Source organism: Drosophila albomicans, chromosome 3, assembly GCF_009650485.2.
Source record: "Drosophila albomicans strain 15112-1751.03 chromosome 3, ASM965048v2, whole genome shotgun sequence".
In the NCBI taxonomy this organism is placed as follows: Eukaryota; Metazoa; Arthropoda; class Insecta; order Diptera; family Drosophilidae; genus Drosophila; species Drosophila albomicans.
The window spans coordinates 3,696,760-3,724,351 of record NC_047629.2 but is presented as its reverse complement, the minus strand read 5'-3'; the positions used below and the strand labels follow the sequence as shown (position 1 = coordinate 3,724,351).

At 38.4% G+C, this 27,592-nt stretch overlaps 3 protein-coding genes across 7 annotated transcripts; 1 reads left to right on the top strand and 2 right to left on the bottom strand.

Moving 5' to 3' along the window:
* Window positions 1–33: 33 nt before the first annotated feature.
* On the bottom strand, window positions 34–19,213 carry LOC117570301 (protein vestigial). The gene is made up of 9 exons (XM_034251827.2): window positions 18,914–19,213; window positions 17,727–17,795; window positions 15,329–16,546; window positions 11,604–12,024; window positions 9,697–10,071; window positions 3,998–4,089; window positions 3,594–3,790; window positions 1,219–1,292; window positions 34–1,056 (listed from the first exon to the last, which is right to left on the bottom strand). Exons 3-9 carry the CDS (start codon window positions 15,422–15,424, stop codon window positions 1,007–1,009), a joined length of 1,305 nt encoding a protein of 434 aa, XP_034107718.1. The 5' UTR covers window positions 15,425–16,546; window positions 17,727–17,795; window positions 18,914–19,213; the 3' UTR covers window positions 34–1,006.
* A 1,370-nt stretch (window positions 19,214–20,583) lies between these two features.
* On the bottom strand, window positions 20,584–23,350 carry LOC117566822 (aspartate--tRNA ligase, cytoplasmic). The gene is made up of 6 exons (XM_052005065.1): window positions 23,200–23,350; window positions 22,671–22,793; window positions 22,242–22,563; window positions 21,772–22,178; window positions 21,095–21,712; window positions 20,584–21,028 (listed from the first exon to the last, which is right to left on the bottom strand). The coding sequence occupies exons 2-6, from the start codon at window positions 22,771–22,773 to the stop codon at window positions 20,865–20,867; spliced, it is 1,614 nt and encodes a 537-aa protein (XP_051861025.1). The 5' UTR covers window positions 22,774–22,793; window positions 23,200–23,350; the 3' UTR covers window positions 20,584–20,864.
* A 104-nt stretch (window positions 23,351–23,454) lies between these two features.
* On the top strand, window positions 23,455–27,539 carry LOC117566823 (protein lifeguard 1). 5 transcript variants are annotated; one of them, XM_034246387.2, is made up of 6 exons: window positions 23,456–23,680; window positions 24,242–24,308; window positions 24,374–24,508; window positions 25,719–26,068; window positions 26,132–26,380; window positions 26,443–27,539. In XM_034246387.2, the coding sequence occupies exons 3-6, from the start codon at window positions 24,469–24,471 to the stop codon at window positions 26,800–26,802; spliced, it is 999 nt and encodes a 332-aa protein (XP_034102278.1). In that variant the 5' UTR covers window positions 23,456–23,680; window positions 24,242–24,308; window positions 24,374–24,468; the 3' UTR covers window positions 26,803–27,539. The 5 variants fall into 5 exon arrangements, with proteins under 5 accessions (XP_034102279.1, XP_051861028.1, XP_034102278.1 ...); XM_034246388.2 differs by lacking the exon at window positions 24,374–24,508 and having other exon boundaries at window positions 23,455–23,680; XM_052005068.1 differs by lacking the exon at window positions 24,374–24,508 and having other exon boundaries at window positions 23,455–23,683; window positions 24,257–24,308.
* Window positions 27,540–27,592: the final 53 nt, after the last annotated feature.

The window sequence follows — 27,592 nt, the reverse complement described above, 5'->3', positions numbered from 1 at the left end:
CATTTATCACTTTTGATTGTATTCAAATTGTTTTTATTTTACTTTCGTTTTTTTTCGTTTTTTAGATTTGTTTGTTTTTATTTGTTTTGTCGCATTCAATTTGTATAACCTAATTTGTTGAAATTCAAATTCAAAATTGAAGATATATTTAAACAAAATAAATTCTAGCTTTCAAATACACATTATTTTGTTATGTTATATTATGTTCATGTCCAAGTCGTTAACTATACAAGAAATGTTTGATTATTATCTTTAGTGTTAGACTTATTATCGCTTTAGTAAATTGTTACCCAAAAACTCTAACGCAGATTATGCATAACATATGCATATATATATTTAATATATTTATGTATGTATTTGTATATATATATATCGATTTAAATTTAAATTTATTTGCATTTGTATTTTGTATTTTGTTTTTGTATAATATGTATGCTTGGATGTGTAGTATATAGTAATTCATTTTATTTATATATATGTAGGCGTGTCTATAACTTGCTGATATGGGATGCTAAACTTATGGGGTTTACAATACAAAAAATTACACAATTGTTTAATACGCGAATTGTTTACAATATTTAAGAGTAAAAGTATATATATATAGATGTATATATAAATTTAAGTTTAAATTTAAACCTCACAGACTCACTTTAATTACAAACAAATTTCTCTCAATTCTCTGCAACATTCTCAAAATGTGTGTGTTTGTGTGTGTTGATTTTCCTTCCTTTTCCAGGGGATTTTCTTGGGGTTCTTCCTTTGCTATTTTGCACATTTATTAAATTTTACTTAAAGTTAGCGTTTATTGTTGGGCTTCATCTTGCTTGTTGTTGCTTCCTGTTTGCTTGGTTGTGATTTATTTGTTTATTTTTTTCTGCTTTGAGTGTCGCTTTTCCCTTCACATAGTGTGTGCTATAGTACAACTTCAACGAAAATTCCCCCCGCTCCAGCTGGCCCAGCCGGCGTTGTGGGATAACACGAGAGGAGAGCTGCTGCTCGAGCACTCCTAGAACCAGTACAGATCCTTTGACGATTCCTGCACTTGTGCTTCCAGTCCTTTATGTGGCAACAACAACATCAAAAGAAGATAGAAAAAAGAACACAAAAAAAAATCACAATTTAATTTGAGGTCAAGCGTGCTTTGCCATGGCAATGACACTAAAATGGACAACTGCACGAATGTCGTCTGCACATGTCCTTTATCGTCCTTTTACGCACCTGCCATTGTCGGGTAACTCGAGTAGGCCGCCGCACTCTCCAGGGCATGGGCTGTCTGCTGGTCATGATGGAGTCTGCAATGCGACAAAAAGGGTGACAAAGTCGGTGAATAGAAGTTGGTTTTTGACGTTGATTGATCAATCAAGATTCACACTATCCTAGCACATTGGTAGTAAATAAATTACTTCCTTAATCATAATCAAACATATAAACTCATTATTTTACTAATGGTTTTAAACATTGTTATGATTGATATATAATTAATCGTTAGATTCGTTCATTATTCATATTTTCTAAGTGAATATTTGATCAATAATTTTCTATTTTTTTTTTTTTTTTTTTCTGCAAAAATAACTATATGTATGATTGATCAATCTAGCTAATTATATATTTATTTATTTTAATTTATTTTTATAATTTTTGTTGCCAAATTACTCTTTCCTTAAATCAAATAAGAGCCATTCAATTTATTTATATTAAATCTATATAAATAAAATGACATTATAATTTTGGTAGGAGGTTTTGTCAAACTTCATAGGGTTACGGGTTTGATTGAGTACCTGTTCCATAATGATTGAGAAATCATATTAATGAATGCTTTTCGGATCAAACTTATTTCAATTGCTTGAAGAGAAGCATCTAACGATTTTAGTTTAGACTTCCTAACAAACACATTAAAATTCTTAAATTATGGTCTTAATTAGCCATTTAATAATGATTGATCAATCGTAGGCTTAATTTGTATTTTAGAACGAACTTAACTTAATTAGACTTGATGTAACAAATAGAAAACATTAAAGTCCTCAGGTTCGTGATTAATCACAGTAGTAAATGCATTTCGTATCGAACTTAACTTAATTGCGTGTCAATATAGGCATTCAACGATTTCCTTTTAAAATGAATACATCACTATTCTTAAGTTATGGGTTTGATTAGGCAGCAAACATTACATTAAGAACACATAAAAATCCTTAGGTTCGTGATGAGTGATCAATAATGGAGTTTGTGAGAGAAATTAACCCATAATTTAGGCCTCTGAAGAACATATAAAAATCTTTAGGTTCGCGATGATTCTTCAATCACATTAGTGAATGCATTTCCTATCCAACATAACTCAATTGTTTTACAAGAAAAGCATCCAATGATGTTGGCTTAAGCTTCAATTTTCCTTAGGTTATGTGTTTGATTAGGCAGCAAGTGCATAATGATTGATCAATCGTAATGCATTTTGGAATGAACCCAACTTAAATGGAGTTTGAGTGACAAATTAACTCATATTAGAGAACACATCAAAATCTTTAGATTTGTGATGATTGTTCAATCACAGTTGTAAATACATTTCATATCGAACCTAACACAACTGTTTGACAAGAAAAGCATTAAATGATTTAAGTTTAAGCTTCAAAATGAATACATTAATATCCTTAGGTTATGTATTTGATTAAGCAGCAAGTGCATAATGTTTGATCAATCGCAATGCAAGATTGATCAATCCTAGTTGTAAATGTATTTCGAATCGAGCTTTACTGAATAGATTGACAAGGCATCAAATGATTTTAGTTTAGACTTCCTAATGAATACATGAATATCCTTAGGTTATGTATGTATTTGATTAAGCAGCAAGTGCATAATGATTGTTTAATCGTAATGCATGATTGATCAATCATAGTTGTAAATGCATTTCAAATCGAGCTTAACTCAATAGATTGACAAGAAAAGCATCAAATGATTAATGAATACATCAATATCGTTAGGTTATGTATTTGATTAAGTCCATAATAATTTTTTAATCGTATTGCATTTTGGGTGACAAATTAACCCATGTTAGATAACTCTTCAAAATCCTAAAGTTGGTGATGATTGATCAATCATAGTTGTAAATGCATTTCGAATCGAGTTTAACTGAATAGATTGACAAAACATCAAATGATTTTAGTTTTGGCTTCCAAATCAATATCCTTAGGTTGTGTATTTTATTAAGCAGTCAGTGCATAATGATTGTTTAATCATAATACATTTTGGGTGACAAATTAAACCATATTAGACAACTCTTCAAAATCCTAAAGTTGGTGATGATTGATCAATCGTAGTGGTAAATGCATTTCGTATCGAGCTTAACTCAATAGATTGACAAGAAAAGCATCAAATGATTAATGCATAATGATTGTTTAATCATAATACATTTTGGGTGACAAATTAAACCATATTAGAGAACTCTTCAATATCCTAAAGTTGGTGATGATTGATAAATCATAGTAGTAAACGCATTTCGTATCAAACCTAAATTGCTTGACAAGAAAAGCATCTAACGATCGTTTTGTGATTGCTTTTGGCATTCCACCTTCTTTTGATATTAAACGCATCATAGTTCTTACCTGGAACCGTGGCTGTACTGCTGCGGCAGACGCAGCAGGCTGCCGTATTGGGCCATGTTGTGGTGGTAGGCATGCGCGTGGGCCGCATGCGCATGCGCCGCGTGCGCGTAGGAACCATAGTGAGCGGCTGCTGCGTGAGGCACCCAGGGATCGGTGGCGTAGCCGGTGTCCGTCGCTGTGCCGTACAAGTCGCTAACCTGGATATGGAAGGAGAGAGATTGGAAGACAGAGATTGTGGCCGTGGTCAGCGAGGACTTTAAATTACAACTTATTTAGTTTTGAGTGTGTGTGTGTGTAGACTCTCTTCCTCACACACACACACACACACACACTCTAGTAATTGCGGCACGTATTGCAGTTAATCGGTTTCGTGGTCAGAGTCTTTTGTTTTTCGCCCTGCTTACCTGTGGATGTGTGGGGGCGGGTATGGGATGCACGTAATTGCTGTTCCAGAACGATGGTGGGAAGTTGCGACTCGACATCGGGCTGCTGCTATCTGCAAAACGAGTTAAGGAAAATGATAAACTCCATGAATACTATGAATACGGTGAATGCGAGTCTCTTGCATTTGAATGCGGCACACTAAAGTGCACTCTAATAGGGAATTGAGGATTCGCTTGCAATTGAGGCAAGTGCAGCATGATTAACTGAGCATCTGTGCTGTGCTGTGCTCTGTGTGCAGCACGTACTTAGTTGTCGTCATCGGCGCCACGGCTTGTTGCAAATAACTGAGCGGAATGTTTGTTGTCGTTTCGCGTTGTCTCCTTCTCGTTGTCGTTGTCGTTGTTGGTGTCGTTGTCGGTGCCGTGTTCAGGATCATCACTTGTATTAAATGGTTGTAAATCTACGCGTTTATGAAATCGCAGAGACGAACACGGAGACATCTCCATTATGTGGCAGCAACTGTGGCTGCACTGAGTGTAATGGAGCTGCTTGGAAATTGTTGCCGAAAATAGCAACAACTTTTGGTTGGCTGCCTGGCTGGCGTCTGTGGCATGCACATGTGCCAAGGACTGTGCAACTGGGGACTGCCACAGTCACTCTGCCACACTGCCACTGGCAGAGGCAGAGGCAGAGGCAAAGGCAAAGGCACTGGGACATAGGCGCATTTGCGTTGACAACATTCCAAACTCAATTCGAGAGAAAAATATACAACAACTGCAGCCTGCAACTGCAAACTGGATGGGGCATGTGGCAAAGGGAATAGAGCGCTGTGGCAGCTGTAGCTTTGAGGATATGTTTGCCGTCGCAAGTTGCAAGTCGCGACTTCCACGGCACGTTGCGAGTGTGCCTTGAATGCTGATGATGTGCCTCACTGGCTGACTGACTAACTGACTGACTGGGTGACTGTTTGGCTTGCTTCGTTTGCCGCGTGCCCCATTCAGTGGCACACAGAGCAAGAGAGAGATAGGGAGAGAGAGAGCGAAGGCTGACAAAAAGTCGTCATCGTCGTCGCCATGTTCAGCGTCATAGTCATTCACTCACTCGCTCAACTGACGGCCAGGAATTCCCATTAATGTGCAAACAAGCAACCACAACCACAAGCAAAGCAAAGCGAAGATTTTGGCGACAGTTCCTTGCCCCTTGCTGTCATCATGCAGCCAACATCATCTTTCACATTTGATTGCACAAAGCGAAAGCCGCTTTGCTACCTGATGTCACCTTTCACCTGATCATGCAACAACCTAATGAAGTTGCAGCTGATGCAGGAGATAACCGCTCCAGATGACCACACATAGTCTGTCTACTCAGTCGCATTCTTAATCGCAGTCGAAGTCCTTTTCTAATCGAGAGCGAGAGAGAAACCTTTAAGGGTTCGAACCCGGCTGCGATTGTCATGGCGATTGCAACTGCAACTGCCACAGAGTCAACAACAGCAACAGCAAGAGCAACAGCGGCGGGTGCCAAGGAATTTTAAATCGAATTCTTGCAGCATCTAATTAAATACTCGTCGCATTCGAATATCATATGAAAGTGCCACGCAAACCCAAATGAACCAGCAACAGCAACAGCGGAGAGCAGCAACTGCAAGGCTGCAGGTGACCGAGCAAAGAGGGGAGAAGACTTTGTCGCTGTTGTTGCTGCTGCCGGCGATATTTTAAGAGTCACAACAGAATTGAAAGTGCAAGCGTGCCACATACACACACACACATGTGCGAGTGTCTACTGAATGAGTGTGTGTGTGTGTAAGTGTTGTGAGTGTATCTCGAGTGAGCAGTTAATTGAAATGCATTTTAAAACCGTAATGAGGAATCTATGCGGCATTCGGCATTGGCACCGCCAGACGAACCACACAACAACAGCAGCAACAACAACAGCAACAACAACAACAAAAAGAGCAGCGACGACAACAGCAACAACATCAGCAACAACATCGACCACATCGCATTCCGGCGACATTTTATAGCACATTCCAACTAGAGATATATATATGTATATATATAATACATGCTTAAATATACATATATACAGTTGCAAATATATATGTATGTATTAAACAGAACAACAACAACAACAACAACAGCGACGAACTGCACATTGAGATAAAGAGAAAAATCGTATATAAACGATGCATAGTTTTTAAAGTATCACATAGTGTATATGAGTGTGTGTGTGTTTGTGTGTGCATGTGTGTGTGCAAACCACTCAAATAGACAAATGGCCAAAATGAACTTTAAATACCATTAAGCAGCGTCACAACAACATCAACATCAACAACAGCAGCATAGAAAAAAACCTGAACAATGCTGTTGTTTTTGTTGTTGTTGTTGTTGTTGCTTTTGTTTTTTCCTTTAGCTATGCGAATTGCGCAAGTTTCACAGTTTGCTTAGTGGGCGTGTGGTTTTGTTGTGGTTACTGCAACAACAACAACAACAAGCACAGCAGCAACCAGCAATGTTTAAGAATACAACAACAAGCACAAATTAGCGCACAACTTTTGATTTCATTTCATTCATTCAAATTGCTTAATTTAATTCGATTATGAATACAAAAGACAAATTTGCCAAATGATGAAGCTTTAATATTGCTTTTCCTCAAATATCCATCAGATATTTAAAAGAAATCGTGAAAATATTAATATATCGATTCCTTTAAGAGAAATTATCATGTCTTATAAAATATTATTAATATGGAAGTGCTCTTTTCTCTGTTTTTTGTTCGATAAGCATCCAATTTTCTTACAAGCATTAATCATTAAGCATCCTAATTTTGCCAGACAAGGAGGTAAGAACTTTAGAATATTGTCTGTAATCTGTTTGGAGTACAAAACCCCAAATTTACATTTATATTTTAACACCCGATATCCTACGGATAAAAGAAGCAAATGTAAATTTAAAGGTAAAGCATACAGTAATAACTTCAGTATTTTTTGTTGCCTTAGTTGCATTGGCGGTCAATCTGGTATATTTTGTACTCGGTGTAGTATTTCGAATGTAGTATTATAACGATAAAATAAATATACCATTTGGTATATTTCACTACTTTTTGTTACAATAATTTGGTTTATTTCTAGAATACTGTTTTTTTTTTTTTTTGCTTGTTAAGCTTTACTATTGTAAATACTCTCTTTTGTCTCAAAAACTGTTAAATACATATTTACATCGAATAAAAACAACGAAATTTAAATTGTTACCGTGAATCAATTAGTTTCTATAGAACTATCAATCTATAGAATCTAACTAATACAACAAGTATAGTTTTAAATTTGAATCGTCGCAATAAATAACTGTCATTAAAACCTCAAAATGGGTTTAATTCATTCTTATTTACATACATTAAAATTTTGACGGATGTCGCAAAATAATAAATACTTTAAATTGCACAAGTTATTGTAAAGGAAAATTCTCAATACACTTTTTATTGTCATATAAATAAAATATTCCAACAAGCTCAATTTTTGGAGAGTATTCCATTGCTTTTGCTTTCAATCAGATTGAATTTTACTGCCAAATATGTGTTGGGAACGCGCAAACGCAGATTTCCAATTAACGCGTGTCGAATGCAATTTTACTAACCCAAAATTGCACCATCAAAGTGGCAATAGCCTTAGCCAGGTGTGCTGTCCCCCAACCTCCTCCTCCTCCTCCCTTCTATCGTAGACACGCACACACTCCCCCATTGGCATTGGCAGCCACAGAAAGTCAATAAAAGGCGACTGGAACTGCGATTGCGATTGCGATTAGCGGTAAAAAGGAATACGCCGCAAATTGTTCAAGTGCTAGCGTTGATTGGCCAAAATGCTATGGGACTGTTGGTGGATGTGGCTTACTGATGCTGAGCACAAAGCTTCAGCTACAGATACAGATACAGATACGGAGATACAGATACGGAGATACAGATACAGGTACAACTATAGTACAAGGACACGTACGGCACATTAACATTCAACAGCGGCTGCTGCTTAGCATGCAAATGTGTGTCGCCGCAAATAAGCGATAATTGATTGATTGAGCAATAAAACGAGACACAAAGAGCATTTCAACTAAAACTGAAAGCTTCGAAATGCCAAATACAAAAAAAACAGCTAAGATGGAAAAAGTGAAAATTTAATGGGTCACGCGATGTGAGATTCGGTTTATAAGGAAATACAATTAGAAAATGTTTCGATTATTGTTCATTTAAATACTTTTTATATCATCTTGCGTAGTACGAAAAGTGAGTGAGAAAACCACAGCTACCCATTAATTATAATATTCAATAGAACCAAAACATTGCTGTGTTAATCTTAAAATATACCAAATGTACACCCCGAAAAATACTATTACAATAAAAATATACCATAGGGTACAAAATACGACAGATTGTCAAAATATAGAAGCACAAACCTATGAGTAGAGGGTTTAAAAATTATGCCAAAGAAAAATAATTGGAGAAAAATTATTTTTTCGATAACAAAGGTATTTAAATGTCACTTGTATGTAAGGGTTCCCCTAAAATCACTTTAACAACAATAAGCTTATTTAATCAACCCCTGTTAATTCTTTAGTGAAGTTTCTGTGTAAAGATTGCTTCATAAAGCTTGGACTAAATATTATATATTACCGTATTTAATACACAGATATATCATCTCTTTGAGTGAAATGAGTTCACTTTCCATTTAAAACATTCAAATAAATTGAATTTTCGAGTTCGTGCAAATGATTGCACTAATACTCTTTGGAAATATTTGACAGAAACATGCAGAAGAATTTATCATCAGATGAGATATTGCCAACAAACATAGACTTGTCAACATATTACTATGATATTCATCGCATATACCGAAGATCGAACTTGTTTATTCTCTTTGATGATTCTAGCCCATACGCTGCATTTACTTAATAGCAGTTTAATGAATTATATAGCCAAATCAATTGTTGTAACATACCTATAGCTATAGCTAAAGCAACATCAGCCAAAAGATTGTTTGCATATGTACAGACAACAGAATGACAGATAAGATATAAGTAGGGAGAGTGCAAGTAAAGAGGGGTAAAAAGTGACAGGAAGAAGAGAGAGAGAGTGAAGAAGAGCGACAGGCATGAACAAACGAAACGTTTATCTTCATTAAAGGAGGTAATTAATTTTGAAATCGAAAGAACAAGCGAGTGGCAAGTGGCAACTTGATTTATTTGGTTTATTGTGTGCGACGCAATGGCATTCAACCGTCCCGAACACTGCAAAGGGTGAAGAGTGAGGACTGAAGACTGCAAAAAAAAGAGACAAACAGATCGGAGAGGAATACTTCGCAGATTCAAATTCAGATTCAGTTTAGCTGTCTGCAATATGCGAGGTGCATTTGAATAGTTTCAATTGCAGTTGGGAAAGAAAGCAAAGTTTGCACATTGCACGCGACATTTCAATAATTCTGCTCTGATTCTTTGGCTAATTATGAGAGCAAACGCTCCCCATGCTGGAGCCGACCGAGTCTCCTGCAATGGGGTTAGGCGCTTGCTTCTGGGTAATTGTTAACGCCAACACGCAAACTGACAGCTGCGACAAGTACATGACATGTGCGGCTCTTTTGATCAACATGTAAACGACGAGTGTGGGTCGCTCCAAGAGGGGGAGAAGAGGAGGGAATGATATGGCAAATTTACTACTAAATGAAACTAGTACCGACCTTTTGTATCCTTGTTGCTGTAGTTTAGCGCTCGGGAGAAATGCTCGTCGACCACGCTGGCCGTGTCTCCCGAATAATTGGTGAATACAACGCAGGTGGCCGATAGATACTGTGCATGTCCTTGACTGCTGGCGCCACCGCCACCGACACCGATGCCACCGCCACCACCGCCTCCGCCTCCACCGCCACTGCTGCTGCTGGTGTCCAGTGGCAGCTCCTTGGACATGGCGCCAGTGGCTGAGGAGACGCCCGCTGAGGGCGCACCAGCTGTGCCATGTAGCGAGTGCGGGTGAGAGTGCGGATGACGCGGTGAGTCCGGACCGGAGGAGCAGGATGATTCGTTGTGATGATGCTGTTGGGAGCCCACCAGGCGTGCTGAAACAAATAATATAAATAAAATGCATCTCATTATTGACAATGCTGGCGGATAAAAAAGAGAAGTAGGAGAGGTGCGAAGTTCATCGCATTGCTGCATGTTCTGAGTTGCATTTCCGTAATAAAATATGATATAAATTATTAAATGTTAACTCGTTGGAATGCCGTCGAGCAATCTGAAAAATGTGCAAATTAATTAGCTTGCTGGCTGCCCTCTCTCAGGCGCACACTCTCTCTCCCTCTCTGGCACACAGCCACTCTCATTGCTTGCGCTCAGTCTCCACGCTGTGTTGCTCTCGCTATCCCGCTCTTCACAGTGCCAAAACGGCAGCACATTCCAACCATGGCGAACAATCGATCTTCAATGCTGACAGCAGAAATGTGCACATACAAACATACATATGTACATACATACATATACAAATGTGTTTAGTTCGATTTGTTTGCTACTACAGCAAAATATAATAAATAAATTTATGCATTTGTGTATGACATACGCTAAGCGACTAAATTGAATAATAATCAAACTACAATCTGTTAGCCAATTCATTTGCACTGCGTATTCAAGTATCCCTGCAAGTGCACTCAATTGCAACGTTGCAGCCCTGCTTGAGATGCTAACCACCCTGTGTTCTACAAGTTCGAAGTTAGAAGTGTTAATCACAATTTTGCTTCACTTGACTCTTTGCACTTATTGTGTATTTGTACAAGCTTTGTTTTTTGGGCCGTCTCTTGTTTTTTTTTGTTTAATATTTGGTGCACATGCCTTAAAAATCTCTAAAAATCCATTTAGTAAAATGAAAATTAAAAACCTTCTTTAATAAATTTGTATTTTTTTTTAATTTTTGTTATTTTTATGTAAAATCTAAATATTTATTTTATTTATTTAAAGGTTAGCTATAATTAAAATTAATACTAACGCTATTGGTAAAGCAATGGCAGCGAAGGCCTTCAGCTTAAAATATTTCAGCTCTAAATATTTAAAATTGCAATTTTATAAAGAATAAAACTTAAAGCTTCAAAATTATTTTTCTAAATTGTGAAGTTTTTATTTGCATGTCTATTTTATGAGAAGTTTGATAAGGTCACCCAAAAAATGCAACAAAATCTAATATGAATTTCGTTATTTTTATTTAGAACTCAGAATAAAATTCTAGGATACAAATAGAACAGAGCGTTTTGGACTATCAAGCAGACAATAATTTAAGTACGAATAATTATCATGAGTAAAAAGTTAAAATGTAAGTTGGATAAATAAGCAAACCCTAAACTTGAACGTGGCTGCGATGTACATTCTACAACGTCTCATGAGCGCCTCTAAAATATATATTTGTAAATGGAACCTATGTACATTTCTGCTGAGCAGCATATAAAATAAAGTCTTTGAAACTTGATAGCAGAAAACAAAAATCACGTTCTAAAGACAAGAATCAATAACCTAAGTTAGAGAAATTTTCAACCTTGAAAAGAATTTTTTAAAAAATATTTGCAGATTGAAAAATATTTATGACCAGCCTTTTTTGTGAACTCACCTTCAGCTTCGCTGCGCGGCACGATGAGATCCTCTTCTTTGGTTTGATGCGTCCGACTGTGGATGCCATGTCCGGCTCCAACGCCTGCCCCGCTTAGCACAGGGCTCATGCCCAGACCTCCACTGGCCGCACTGCTGCCACCAGGCACCTGGCTGCCCAGCAATCCGCTGGCCGGGCCACTGCCGACGCCAACACCGCCAACGCCAACAGCGCCCAGTTGGAGGCCAGAGGTGGAGGCTTGATTCGCTACCGCGGCAACGGCAGCTGCCGCAGAGTTGTGAGCGGCGGCAACGGCGGCGGCGGCAGCATTGGCGCTCACCGAGGGCGGCAGGATGGGGCTGCAGGGGGAGTGGGAGCTGCCGGAGGCGCTCGATGAGGCGGCCAGCTGCACGCCCGAGGACGAGTACAGATCCTGGTTGAACTGGAAGAGACAAAAGAAGCCATTAGCAACGACTACACAACGATACAACTATGAATAGGAAAGGGGGGAGGGAGGGAGGGGAGGCAGAAATGAGTTATGGCAGCGTTGGTGCAAATTGAAAATGACACAATACGAGAATTTATGTTGATGGCAAATGCAGTGAGGCCATTAAATTTACGAGCGTTCGCATATTGTCACGCAGTTGCTCGGAAAATGGAACGGAGACAGTAACTCATTTGGGGAAGAGGTCGGAAGAGAGTCGGAAGGCATAACCGAAAGAAAGTCGTTCACAGGGCGATAATCACGCCGCAATCTCCCGAGCTTGGCGACGTGTCAAACATAATGCGGCGCTCGCAACGATTTACGACCGCCCAGCGACACCTTGTCGCTAACTCCCCCCGCTCCAGTCCACTCCGCTCTCCTGGTGGAGGAGCTGCTCTTGGTCGTTAATGAGCCCATTAGCGCGAGCGTTCTATAAGTGGCCGATAACCCGACGACGCTGTTGTCTCGCCACATTTGCGAGCGCAAACGCTTCTAAATTTAAACCCCCCTTTCCCCTTGTTGTGTGTGTGTGTGGAGGAGGCGCACGCCAATTATGACGCTGCCCGGGGTTAATAATGGGTTAACCAGCACGATCCATTTGAAAAGTGCAGCGAGCATCGACAGCACGCGGCATCGACCATGATTTATGTGCAACAACAATGCGTAGCGTGGGTGTCGCTTAGATACAGCGCAGCCCCTGCCCTCCCCTACCCTGCCCTGCCTCCCTTTCCCCTTTTGACTTTTTGTCGACTCACTTAAGAGACTGCGGCTTGTTTACAAAGTCTTAATTTGTTTAGTCCCAAGTGCGTCGCAATCCCAATTAGAGTGAGGGCAGAAAAACGCCAACTCATTGCGGATAAACCAGCTGTATCTACGTATCTGCAGCTTGAACTGTATCTGCATTTGCATCTGCATCTGCAACTGTCAATCGGCTTAAGCACATAATCAATATGCTAGCGTGTCTCTCTTGGCTTATCAAGCGACACGATCATTTGCTCCAAGTGCGGTAGCCGAAATTGCGAAACAATGCGCAAGATACAAACGTATCTGCAACGTTCAGATTGCAGTTGCTGTCGATGCTGTTATTAGCTGCAGCGATATTTCGATTATGCTGAACGATCAGTTCGCAAACTCACACGGCATAAATCACCAGACGAACCTGCGACACATCTTCGCCTCCTAACACTGTCCTCTTTTCATTTCTTTTCTTCCTTGTTTTTTTTTTTTTTTGCCTTCTTGGTACCTTGGGTTATCTGATCGCTGTGTTTCGTTTTGATGTGCTCGGCAAAGAACTAATGGCGATACACACAATAAATTAAGTGAAAGGGAATAGCAAAAAACAACACAGAGAAGCAAAGTGTCGACGAGACGACAAAACTGTGAGGCAACCTGGTCGCAGTTTCTGCCTTTGGGATGCGAGCAAAATAAACCGGTCACTGGTCAACGGTCACCGCAGGCTGCTTGCTGACTCAATCTGCGATTGGCCAACAGAGGCAACCCTAAGCCCATCGACACAGAGGAACTGAAGAACAGAGAGGAGCGTCGGGCGGCGATCTTGAGTTTATCTCGGCCTGTTTATGGTCATGCAAAAGCATAGAATCAGAATCGTGTCGTATCGGTTACTTACATAAAAGGCCAATTTCGATTTGGTGCCGCGGCCTTGTATAATTGGAACTTGCGACACAAGAATTTCTTTGTGCCACAGCGACAAGCACCACAGAGAGAGATCCCAGTCGCAGTTGCAAACACAGTTTCAGTCTCAGTCCCTGTCCCTGTCGCTGTCGCTGTCTCTGTCCCAAGTCAAGACCCAGATTCAGATGCACAGACAGAGCCAGGCTCGGTGGAGACCCAGAGAGTGAAACCCTTTTGGGCAGCTGTGAAGCGCTTCTGGCATCGTGAGAACTTTTCTGTACTTGTCACAAAAAAATCACAGAAATCTTCGAAATCAATGTTTGGCAAAAAGCGCAAACAAAGCGACATTTGCTCGCCACAAATTCCTTTGAATCTTGCCAAAAAAGCAGAAAAAAAAACAACCACGAAAACGAAAAACGATTTGCGTTTTATCGTGAATTCTTATGATTTGTTACTCTGATTTAATTGTGCCTCATTTCGAAGGTAAACAAATTGCCCGTGGAGACCTTTCAGCGCCCTCGTCCCTCCATCTCGAGTTCATATTGTGCGTGTTTTGGCTTTGCACAATCGTATTTAATATGCACAAATAATTAACTATAATTAACTAAAAGTCACAATAGTATGCTATCTCAAATCCATCATTTTAGCCGCGAATAAATTAAATATTTTGCGCATAATTTTTAGAACGCTATTTTAGTTCAAGGTGTTTTAGGAAGGTGAATTGGGATAGTTTTGAGAATCTTTTTACAATTTGAGGTATGAAAATATTCATAAAATTATTAAAATTTATCTTCCCAAATAATTTGAGCTAAGACAAAGGTTCTTATATGTACCAAAAATCTAAGATTAACTATTGGTATATTGCATATAGTGAAACTAACATAACATAACTAACTAACATAACCAGTAAAGTGTTTCTTCCCAAATAATTTAAAGTCATGCAAGAGGTCTTATATGTTCAAAAAAGCCAAAATTAACTATTAGTATATTGTACATACTGAAAACAAATCTAATCTAACCATTTAAATCAATCTTCCCAAATAATTAGAGCACAGGCAAAAAATGGATTACATTTGCATTATATTTATTTATAAAATTGAATTATTGGTATGTTGTATATACTCAATAAATAATGGAAGTAAAAGTTTCAATTGATAAGAGCTTCTTAAGAGAATAGAAGAATGCGAATTTTAAGAGTATAAAACATTTTATAAGCATATTTTCAAATTACGTTTGTATGTTTTAATGGGCGCATTCAGCCAGTAAAACTGTGACCATAGAATAGATAAGATTCATCAGTATTATTTTTATAGCATGAGTTTTGTATTAATTTAAATTAAAGTAAATATCTTTAATTGTGACTTTTTTAAAGGGTACTCCTTCAATTGTTTAAGTATATACAATACAGAAAATAGTGCATATTCATATGTGTTCCACACCCATTTGAAGCAGCATTTTATAATAACTTTTTAGATGTTAATTAGTAGTAACGCATGATCCACTTAGGAATTATTGAAGAAAGTCTTGCTGATCTACTCACAAATTATGTCTAGCGATGTCATTTGGTGCATTAAATATAATTTGCTTTGCTTGGTGGAATGTTAAGAGAAAGAAAGAGTTGTCAACTTACCCTCTCATATTGATAAAATGAACGACTTGGTCCTGCGCGCCCATACAGATATGGATAATAGGCACCGTACATAACTTCTGGGCAGGACACTGCCATCGTCGCAGTTGCAGTTGCAGTTGCAGTTGCAAGTTGCAGTCGCACTCAATTCGCAAAGTGTGTCGTTTAAAGCACAGATACACTAAGACACGCACGCACACACACAGAGAGTTGCACAAACACAAACTAAGTATTTATGTATTAAGTTGCACAGTAATCACAGTTTTTCTCGTCAGCTTTTCCACAAAATTTTGCACAATGATCGCTGATGGAAATTGCAGCGCCTTCAGCACAATCCCAAGCAATTGCTATTCCAATTGCCGTTGGCTGTTCACTGTTGTTGTTGTAGTTGTTGCAGTTGCTGCTTTTGGAATCGTTTACAGCACTTTGCAGCAGTTGCCAGTTGCAAGTTGCAGTTGCAATGGCCGCGCCTGCGCCTCCTCCTAGGCCTCAGCCTCGGGGCTGAGCTTTGGGCCACTGAAGTGAAGTCAAGTGAGGTGAAGTGGCAGAGGGATGGGATGAGGTGCAGCTGAATCCAACTGGAGTGGAGTGGAGTGGAGTGGAGTGGAGTAATTATAAAACCGGCTCAAACTAAAGTCTGAAGTTGCTGTTGGCGTGTTGCGTTTTGTTGTTACTGTTGTATTTGTATTTTCTTTTTTGTATTTGCCGCAGTCACTTGGCAATGGCGAAGGCGAATTCCAGGAATGAAAACTCCGCTCGGCTAATTATATTTACATATTGTAAAACACCATCGCGTTTGTATCAAGAGCTTTAATTACTTTTCGTCTCTATTTTTTTCGATGTTGATGTTGTAGTTGAAGCTGTTATTGTTTGCTTTTCTTTTTAACTTGTTTCGCTAGGCTTCCGTTTTTTTGTGCAAGCGTTTTTCTTTTGTTTGCTCCGCAAACTTCTTTCTTTCTTTTTTTCTTTTTGAATTTTCCTTGGCTTTTTTTTCTGTTTTGTTTGCTGCTCTTCAACTTTCTTCACCCGCTTTGCTTTGCTTTGCTTCTATGCGCAGGCAATTGCAATTATCATTTCCACATTGTTGACTGCAGTTAGTCGTTGTTGTTGTTGTTGTTTGTAGCTGCTATTGTTATTATACTTGTTTTGTTGCCGTTTTCCTAGCATCCATTATTATTTGACCACTCCCTTGCTTGAGTTTCCGTTGAATAATTGCAATCCCTGTATGGAAAAGAAGAAAAAAAAATGCCAATGAGAAAGAAGCATTAAAATTGTTGCTTGTGTCAAAATAAAAGTTTCTTCACGTAATTACGAATCGCATTTGTGCATTTGCAAATTTATCTAAATATTATCTTTCTTTAAATTTGGATATATAAAAATGCACAATAAGATTATTACAAATCTCAAAATCATTTTCATAAATTCAATCATTTTCATTTCAGTTAAACCCAGATTTTTTTTTTACTGATTAAATTTCTTTTAATTGTAATATTATTGTAATATTTGGGTTTCCTTTGTCAAAATAATGAAAAATTCTTATTTCTTAAAAAATGAGAACAAACTATGTATTATGAAACTAAAAAAATCTCTTTTTAACTATATTTCATATTTATATTATTATTTACATATATACAATCAAACGTAAATCAATTATCATTTATTAAGCGTTCAAAGCTTTTGAAAACTCCGTCGGCAATTGAAAAAATTTGACAAACATTAATATATACATAAATTTATTTATGTATATGTATATTTATTTTCTCTGTATTTACTAGTATTAATGTGTTATATAAATAATTATATTACCTAGCTACTATTCAAAAAAAAAAAAAAACAAAGTTTAAACTTCACTTATAATCTAATAATGTGCATATTTCTTTCCTTCTTCAACTTTTGCCAATTTAAGGTTGTTATCAAGAATATTTTATTATTACAGTTCGAAAACAATAAATTAACCAGAAACTAATTAGTTTTAACTTATGTAAGACTATTACTTGTTTTCAACATAAACTTTGTTCTTTCAAAACGTGTGTAAAAGACAATAAGAATATTTAATGATGAAGAAAGTTTGCAAATAATCATAAAATATAATCTTAATATATACCGTAAACAATATAATGAATCTTAATATTAGTTTCATTTTTTGAAATACTATTGTTTTAAATTTAAATAGTGTTCTTTGAAATATTTGAAAGCATTTCAAAAATATGAGAAATACATTCTAGAAATGTGTCTGAAAGATTATTTATTATATTCATTTCGAACCAAAACGTAATTTGCATGACATTCCTATTAATGAATTATGTGCAAATTGTATAATACGTATAATTGAAGACATTTTCATTATTATTTATAAAGTACTATGTGTATCTTTGAGGTTGATTGAAATTTTTGTACTCACCATTTAGAGTTCATTAAATTCATAATCCAATTATTGCAATTTATTGTGTGTTTTGTTTTGATTTATGCACTTGAACAATAAGCAGGTATTTATATATTTATGTATATTGATACTCGTATATATGAAGGCAAAAAACACTTTGCTTCGTTTTTGATTCACATATGGGTAGCTTGGAAGTGACAGTGACGGTTTAATGCCGTCGTAAAGACACGCGATTTGCGTTTCGCTTGCAGTTAATTTAAATAGTAATTAAATTTATAAGCGCCGGAATTTTCACGTGAATTTTTAAAATTTTAACGCTGCTTTTTATTATTGCTACGATAGGGGGAGGGGGGATAACTCAGTGTCGTAGCAAGATCCGAAAGCGAAGCGTACACAAAAACATTTGCTCGCGCACTCAATGAAAATATTTTCGCTAAATCCACAAATGCCAAATTCCATAAATTCTTGCGAGTTGGCAGCGCGGCGAAGGTGGCGGCGGCGATGACAACAACGGCGGCGACGGCGATGGCGACGACTTCGACTACGACGACAGCGACGGCGACTGTGACGACCGATGCTCACATTCACATTAGTTTACGTTACATACGCAGCATCACTAAAGCTTAAAGTGAAGGTACAAGTGCATCGAGCGCAACGGAGGCGGCGACAAAGGCGATTGCCGATGGCGGATTATATTTTAATTGCCAACGCATATACACTGAAAATGAACTGCACTTGCTGCGATCGCTCAATTCGACTGGGACTGAGAAGGCGAATACGAATACGAATACGCGAGCGTAAGGCGATGCGGAGAAACCGCCGCTGCCGCTCAATTGGAAGGGAGAAAACAAACTGGCTGCCTGCTGCCTTCTGCTGCTGTTTGCTCGTCGTTGTTGCAGTCGCGACAGCAACTGCGGCGCAGCAGAAGCGCAAACAAAATGGCATTTTGTGCATATGCCATCTCGCTCGTCGCAAGCGCTACGAGTCTTGAATAGAGCGAGACAACTGGTGTGTTCTCTGCGTAAGCACTCAGCGACGCCCACTTTGCTAATGTGTGTGTTTGTGTGTGTATGGCATTTATATGCAGTGGTTGTTGTTGCCACTGCTGTTGTTATTGTTTGTGCGCGGTGTCTGGACTAACGATGCCGCGGTGTGAAAATAAAATGGAGTGCGTCTCAATTGTGTCTTGAAGTAGACGGACTCACAGTACGAAATATTTGCTCCTGCCCTGTTCTCCTCTCTTTTCCTCTGCTTCGGTTCATTCTGTTCTACTCTGTGCTGTACTGTGCTGCTCTGTTCTTTGCTGTGATGTGCTGTGTTGAGCTGAGCTGGGCCTTTCTGTTACGGCCTGTCCTCTACGGCTTGTCGCACTGTTGTCTGATTTTAAAGTTCGCTTTCCGATACTCGCGTTGTTTGAGCTGGAGCTCTGTGCAACACGTACACGCACACAGATTCAAAGGAATTTGTATTCGCATTCGTCCTTTTGTTTGACCGAAAAGTATTTGCCAACTGTGTCAACAGTGTTCCAGTTGGACACAACGTGACGTATACGTTAACGTACTTGTTCTCGTACTCGTACTCGTTTTCGTATTGATAATAATCTGATTGAGGCTGAATACAATTTATTGTGCTTTCTTTGTTGACAAGGTGTGTGCGCAGCGGACACTTGTGCGATAAGTTCAATTCGACAACGATGACTTCTCGAGTATGTCAACGATTCCCAGTGAATCTTCAAGCATGTCTCTGACTCTGCTTCTCTGGATGAAGTATTACCATGATTGCCTGTTATACTCACACTACATAATGAACTCTTAATCAGTGTCTGACACATTGCACATTGCTACCAAGCTAAAGGACTCGTATTAATTAAATCAATTGATAGTCGAATTGTTTGTGATTTTCCTTATATGTACATTAAATGTATACATTTTTTACAAGATAACAGTTTTTCCTGTTGTGGGGTGGTACACCGTTTTTAACTTGGCAAAACTGTGTTCTGCAATGTGCTAAGACTCTGTCAAAGTAATTGGCACTATATTTTACTTCTATATATATTCACGTATCGAGTGTTATTAAATCAAATCTTATACATTCTGACTACCGCAGGTTATTCACAAAAACGTGTATAATTTAATAGATACCCAGAAATATTCAATTTTGATTGATTTCCTTTTTCGAAAATTTCTTTTAATTTATCTCATAAGAAAAATGATCTTACGTTCTTCTATGAATTTAATAAACTGGCGTTATTAAATAGAGAAATATATTAATAAAGCCAGTTTAGGAATAAAAATTGTATATTTGCTCCATCGCATTCACTAAGTATGAGAAAAGTAATTTATCAAAATTGAACTTTTACATTACATTAAGAAATAACTAAATAAGATATAAATAAATAAAATAAAAAATGTATTAGAATATTTATTACAAGGTAGAAATTATTTTAAGTTTGGCAGTTGTACATAAGCTGAAATCAAGAAATGTATGTATACCAAATACGAGATACCGCAACCTAATTCATAATTGTGCATTCTATAGCATTTTTTATTATTAAAGGACAAATTGTCTTAGACAATTTACGAACAACACACGTGAATTATTAATTATATTGAATTATTATTATATTGAAAAGGCATCCAATATTACCATAAACTTTACTCGTTTACAAATTGAGATTAAAAAATGGCAGCATCATAAATAAAGCTTTAATACGAATATAAAGCCGAGACTCGAATGCGATTACTAAAGATTAAATAATGTGTTAATCCTAATTTGGTGTGAATTAAACATTATTTCCATTTTATTTTATTATATTATTGGATTCATACATAGGATATTACCCATTACCATCTGAATAAAAACACTCGAAGAGCAATTACTAAACACACTTGCAAAGATTTATTTGATACGGTATTAAACAATTTGACTTCTAAACAGTCTTTACATTTCTCGTTGTTAAACAACTTTGCAGTATGTAAGTCTTAAGGAAAGAGCTCCAACATATAGTAGGGGAGTGAAGGTTCTACTAAAATAAAGATTTTGCTGAGAGTTGGCATAGGGTCACAGTTTGGAAAGTTAAGAGGAAACAATTAAAAATTTGTTTGTTTTCGAATTTAATTCAATTAAATAGCGTTTTTGCGTTTCTGAGCGCCACATTTAAGGCGTTAACCGTTTGGGATCACGTGGGAACATGGAAGTCTTCCTAATGTTGTCCAAACCAAGATACAACATGACGACGCGCTCCATGCCAATACCACCGCCAGCGTGTGGTGGACATCCGTAACGGAAGGATTCAATATAAGCGGCAATTTTCGACGTGTCTGCAATAAGCAACAAAGATTCGATTAGCATCAAGCTGGGCAATTCAAAGAAACTATTTCACTTACCAATGCCATGGTGCTTAGCACGCTCAATTAAGTACTCGGGATCGTGGATACGCTGAGCGCCCGACAGAATCTCTTCACCACGCATAAACATATCGTATGAGTTGGAATAAACAGGATTGTTGGGATCGGGCATCGTATAGAATGGTCGTATCGCCAATGGGAACTTGTCGAGGATGTAGAAGTCAGTGTCGTACTTGGCTTTCACCAAGCGTCCCAACAATTTCTCGTTTGGAGTTGACAAATCCTCCTCGTCACCAGTTTCCACACCAGCCTCGCGCAGCATGGCAACACCCTCAGCGAACTGCAGTATCAGTGGTGGCTCCAAGAACTTAAATGCATCCACTTTGTACTGTTGGCCAACAGCCTCAATCTCGCGACTATACTTATCGCGCAGTCCCTTGAAGATGGCTGTAAACGTGTTGCCAATAGTATGCAGCACCTCGTGATAGTGATATTTGAATGCCATCTCCAAGTCGAGACCAACGAACTCGGTTAAATGCCTGTGCGTATTTGAATCCTCAGCACGGAACACAGCTCCCACTGTGAACACCTTGTCGAAATCAGCAGCGATGGCCATTTGCTTGTACAACTGTGGAGACTGCGCCAGATAGGCAGAATCTGCAAAATAATTAGATTAATTCATGTTCACCTCGTGAATTTGTCTAGTTCAGACTCACCCTTGAAGTAGCTGACGGTGAAGACGTTGGCCCCACCTTCACTGGCAGCGGAAATGATCTTGGGCGTGTGAATCTCGGTGAAACCCTGGTCGGTAAGAATATCGCGGAACAGGCGGCAAACGCCAGCCTCCAGGCGAAAGATGGCCTGATTCGCTGGGGTTCTCAAGTCGAGCACACGATTGTCCAACCTCGTGTCCTGGTTAACGCGTATATTAAGTCCCTCAGCGTCGTCGGGATTCTCAGGCCTCGACGCATCTTCAATCTGCAGGGGCAGCTGAGCCTTTGCCTGCGAGATGACAAAAATTTGCTCGACAGACAGCTCAACCAGCTGTTCTGTGCAGGACTCAATCTTATTGGCCACCGCCACGGGTTTCGCTTGAATATCAATGATGCTCTCCTTGGGTATGCTGCAAGCAAATAACATTAGTTAGTCTCGAATTTTATTTATTGTAAGCAACAGGAGCACTTACTTGCCGGCAAACTTGACCATTTGTTTGGAAATGACATCGCCCACGGCCAGAATGCACTGCACAGAGCTGCTCTGCTGGCGTAGAATGAGGAAGCACTGTTTGCCCTTGGCACGCGAAGTATGGACACGTCCGCGCACCCAGACCAGTCCCTTGCCCACATGCTGGCTCAGCTCGGGCACCAAGACGAACTCGCGTTCGCTGCGCTTATCTTTCGATTGTATCATCTCGGAGAGACCGTAACGACCTGCAGCATGATCGGCTGCATTGTCGCCGGCCGCCTCGTCGGCAGCAATGGCAGCGGCATTCTCGGCTTTCTGCTCAGCTTTCTGTGTGTGAAGAGAGATAAAGATAGAATTAATAGCCATACTACTGATAACATTGGAAATAGCAAGAGAGAAAATAAAAAAGAGGCCACGTCTACAAATCAACTTGCCTTCGCTGCTTTCGCTTGCTTCTTGGCTCCCTTCTTGGATACCGGCTCCTGCCCCGATGCGGCATTCGCACTGGCTACGTTCTCCTTTTCCTCGACCATATTGGAATGCACAAAATCGGCTGTAAAGTCAAATGTGTTTATTATTCCAACACACTCTGATAAGCAACAGGCAAGAGAATCGAGGGGAACACACGCATCCGACACTCTCAAAAACTATTGCGTCACTAACACACACACACATGTATAGACAACAAATATATATGGATATTCGTAGACTATAAAAATAGAAGTTTGCACATTCAGACTCAGCAATACAATTAAACTCGGCTGCAGCTGAATTTATTCTGCAGTTCAGTCAACTCCACGTAGAAATTGTCATTCCATATGGAGTGGGGGCTTCTCGTTCTCTTTGTCTGCTGCGGCATACACTCACACACATAACCTAAACGTGTAACCCTTTATTCACAGCAGGCGCATTGGTTGCCCTTCACTTATTGATTTTTTGTGCATTCGAAATGCGCTTACCAGTTATTTTTCGCCTCTTTTATTTAATACACAAACGAAATTACACGAGTTCGCGGAACTATTGCAGCAGCAGCATGCTCGGTGCAGTGCATTCGATATAAATGAGTTGATTGTCTACCCTTATCGATAGTTGGCCTATCGATGTCAGTTAAAAGTGTTTATGAAAGCAGGCTACGATAATTTGTATAACAATTCAATATAGGCTTATAAATGCAAGTATAATGTTATTAACCGATCGAATTTGAAATATTATTAATTAAAATTGAATTTGTAGAATATATAAAAATATTTTCTTTAAATTTATTGCATACAATTTGAAATAAACTGCGTACCAGGCGTATAACGATATATCGACTGACGGCCGCCAAATTATATCGATGGCATATTACATCTCCAAGAAAGAGACACAGTTTTCCAGAAAAGTCACTTGGTGAAGGGAGAATAATAATTGTTTGTTTTGTGTTTTTGTGCACTCCAGAAGGTAAGATTCTGCAACCATTACGCTATATTTAGAACACTCTCGCTTCTAAGTGTTAATCAATTGTGACGAAGGTTGTAATTCTTGTTCTTCCCCAATTAATTACTTAAGTGGTCCGATAAGAGTGAGTCACCAGCGTTTAATTTCCCTTGCCTTAAACAACGGTATAATTCGATGTTAATATGCATATTAAATTAAATAATGGATATTCTTGTGCACCATAGCGCATCTAGTTAATCGACATATATAACTTGTCACGCGTACAATTTCACACTTGCAAATGTGTACATAAGTTATTCATCCCATTTGTATATTTGTATACATTTGTATGTCTGTTTGTACATGTCAGCACATCTGTATCATTCCACCATACATACGTCATGTTTACCCAACAAACCACGCATATCGCGCGACACATTCATAATATCTTATATCCGCTATGAAAACATTCGCAGTAAGAATTCAACCGGTTGGTTTCGTTTTGGTTTCAGATTTAAGTTAATTAGCAAAACAAATACGAATATTATAAGAGTTCATTTGGCTAAACACTTTCTTCTTTTCTAGGTAAATTACCAATTATAGTGTTTGTTGGGTTACCGAAAACTATAAGCTAAGGACAACGAAATGCACGGTAAGATTCCAATAGACCGACTGTACTAATAAATTGTTCTCTTTGGGTTCTTGGGTCTATTGCAGTCAAATACTTATTCAGTGGTCTCTTATAGCTATCTGTAGGAGCAGATCGTTCAGTTCAGTTGAGCTTAAGAGACAAAATCAACAACAGCAACAATATGTCGTGGCAAAGTGTCCCTCAATATCCTCAATATCAAGGTTTACTTTATTTTGACTTATAATTTGATTGAATATAACTGTTAAGACTTAGCTTCTTGTTTTGTTACGTTTCGCATGCTTTTGTTAAGACGCTTTGTATGTTACATATTTTCATTAATTATTTCTACCATATTACTGTTTTGCTTGCTCTCAACGGTCTCTTATCGCTTAAGTTCGCGCAATAATTGAGTCATATTTGTACAATTGTAAGAAAACAGAGCTTGTGTTTCTCAAGTCTGCTCTAAGTACTTTATTTCATATTATATAGATTTGTTTATATGTTTTTTAAGAGTTTCTAACTGGGATTGCATTTAGCACCGATTCTTCGATTTTTCATTTGTTTTGAAACCGGATTTAGACCGGTCGAATATTTGCATTGACATTCATTTATATAAGTAACATGTTCTGTACGAAAAAATTTCGACTACTCGTGTCATTAGTGTTCTCACCTTTGACTAGTACACATCTTGAGATAACAACACAGCAATGGAGCCTGTAGCTGTAGAGAAAGAAAATAAAGAGAGTAAGTTACTGTGGCAGAGATTGCTTATCTAGGAAGTTCATGTAAACAATGATCAATTTAATACGAGACTGAACCTTAAATCGATTGACGTTAGTTTTTTTCAGAGAAAAATTGCATTTCTATTTAAACTCTCTTTCGCCAAACCGGTTTGATTGGATCATCAAAAATTTAACGAACCAGCATATTTATTAATTCGAGCGTAGAATGGCAAACAAAAATGTATCAAGATTCATTTCACCGAAAAATGTTGAAATTAAAATTTGACTTGCATCTCGCTTAATACCGAGGTCACTTTCCTGGAAAATCTCGTATTATGCGATAAGTATATGTATATGTATTGTAGAATACATGTTTCAGTGAATAGGGCAAAAATGTATATTTTATCGAAATTTATAACTCATTTATAATTCTTTCAAGTTTAACGAGCTCTGTATTTAAAGCTTGTAATGTAATGTTTAACCGCATTTACAATTTTATTGGAGTGCGAGTGTCATTTGGTATATGATTTAAATATTATTCCCAAGCTGTGTACTAGTCGCATTAGCTATTTTAAGTTTTAGGACGTTGTAATAATTGGTAGATGTTTTTCAATTATATTTTCTATCTAAGTACATTCATATTTTAGTCCGTTGGAATGCATGAGTTAAGTCATAGACATAAGAAGCTAACGTTTGTCATCTCCCACAGATCCCAATCAGCAGTACAACTATGGCGGCGGTTATCCACCGCAAGGGGGCGGCTACCCGCCGCAAGGTGGCGGTTATCCACCACAAGGAGGCTATGGCGGCGGCCCACCGCAAGGCTATCCGCCCTATGGCCAGGGCGGCGGTCAAGCCTATCCACAGGGAGGTTACGGCCAGGATCCGTATGGTCAAGGCCCACCACCCGGTGGCTATGCACCTCAGCCCGGCTTTGTTCAACCACCTCCATCGGCTGGCTATGGGGCCTACGATGATCCCGAGCAACCAAAGAACTTTTCATTCGACGATCAGAGTATTCGACGTGGTTTCATACGCAAAGTCTATATTATTCTAATGGTATGTCTTCAATGGATATTTGACTGTTTTAATACCTCTAATGTTAATGGTTTTCCATCGCAGGGTCAACTGGTCGTTACTTTTGGAGCTGTTGCGCTATTCGTTTTTCACGAAGGAACTAGAAGATTCGCTGCTAAAAATTCGTGGCTGTTTTGGGTTGCTCTTGCCGTCTTGCTTGTGACAATGATTTGCATGGCTTGCTGCGAGAGTGTGCGACGCCAAACACCGACGAACTTCATATTCTTAGGGTTATTCACAATAGCGCAATCATTCCTTTTAGGCGTTTCAGCCAGTCGCTATGCTCCAACAGAGGTAAGTCCTGTTTTCTGATCTGTCAACTCGGTAGACAATTTCTAAACTTGTTTTTATTGCAGGTACTAATGGCAGTGGGAATAACGGCTGCTGTTTGTCTCGCCTTGACGCTCTTTGCAATGCAAACAAAGGTGGACTTCACCATGATGGGCGGAATATTGCTGGCTTGCATGGTCGTCTTTATGATCTTTGGAATCGTTGCTATCTTCTTCAAGGGCAAAATCATAACGCTTGTCTATGCATCGTTTGGGGCCTTGCTGTTCTCCGTGTATCTCATATACGATACGCAGTTGATGATGGGCGGCGATCACAAGTATTCCATTAGTCCTGAGGAGTACATCTTTGCTGCTCTGAATCTCTACTTGGATGTGGTCAACATCTTCATATACATTCTAACAATTATTGGGGCTTCGCGGGACTAAACCCGCGCCCAAAGACCCGTATATACGTTTATTTAATGGCAAAAATCGAAATCGAAAATCAGAAAGAATCCAGCTTATTAATATTGCTCTTTACTCAAGTTAAACATGTATTACTCATAATCACATAATCTCAATTACGAGTCGAAGAAAGCGTTTACGGTGTATTGTGTGCAGCTAGAGATTCTTTGTTGATAATAACAATTATCATTATTTAGTACAGATCTTTTGTTGCGTTGGTATTTTCCTTATTCCTTATAAGAGTGTAGAGAGTAATAAGCTTAAGGTGAAATGTATACAAAATTGTCACATTGTTATGCATACGAATGCACTAATTTTATGTTGATTAACTTGATTTGTTATGTTCTTCAAAATTGTTCTTATGACTTCTGTATACCTGATAAATAATTGATGATCCAAACCAAATACTACCACATACATCCGAACTACATGCAAACAACTAAAACTAAATAACAGCATAAATAAATGAAAATATGCATTATACAAATTATTTACTATATACAATATACATACATACTTATATATGAGAAGGACACGAAGCAGGTTGTCGCCTGCAGTTGTTAAGCAATTAATATGTCAAATACATACGTAAAGTGCAGATGTATCAGGAATCCCTCAATAATTAAATATACATACTTATTGTGCAACGTCACTGTGGTAAAAAGTCAACAATAAAGCAAATCTATTTATTTATTAAATAAATCACAAACTGAACTGCATCTCGCTCTCTCAGTGAATCAACTATGAATGCACTATGCTGGTGAGGGTGATG

Excerpts from the sequence above, each read along its gene's own strand:
- LOC117570301 (XM_034251827.2), bottom strand. The coding sequence starts at position 15,424 with ATGGCAGTGTCCTGCCCAGAAGTTATGTACGGTGCCTATTATCCATAT. Across the intron at positions 4,090-9,696 it reads CAGCAACAAGGATACAAAAG|ATAGCAGCAGCCCGATGTCG; the intron begins GTCGGTACTAGT and ends CTCGTTTTGCAG. Across the intron at positions 1,057-1,218 it reads GAGTTACCCGACAATGGCAG|GACTGGAAGCACAAGTGCAG; the intron begins GTGCGTAAAAGG and ends TGCCACATAAAG.
- LOC117566822 (XM_052005065.1), bottom strand. The coding sequence starts at position 22,773 with ATGGTCGAGGAAAAGGAGAACGTAGCCAGTGCGAATGCCGCATCGGGG. Across the intron at positions 21,713-21,771 it reads CACCGTCAGCTACTTCAAGG|ATTCTGCCTATCTGGCGCAG; the intron begins GTGAGTCTGAAC and ends ATTATTTTGCAG. Across the intron at positions 21,029-21,094 it reads TGCTAAGCACCATGGCATTG|ACACGTCGAAAATTGCCGCT; the intron begins GTAAGTGAAATA and ends TGCTTATTGCAG.
- LOC117566823 (XM_034246386.2), top strand. The coding sequence starts at position 24,469 with ATGTCGTGGCAAAGTGTCCCTCAATATCCTCAATATCAAG. Across the intron at positions 26,069-26,131 it reads AAGTCTATATTATTCTAATG|GGTCAACTGGTCGTTACTTT; the intron begins GTATGTCTTCAA and ends TTTCCATCGCAG. Across the intron at positions 26,381-26,442 it reads GTCGCTATGCTCCAACAGAG|GTACTAATGGCAGTGGGAAT; the intron begins GTAAGTCCTGTT and ends TTTTTATTGCAG.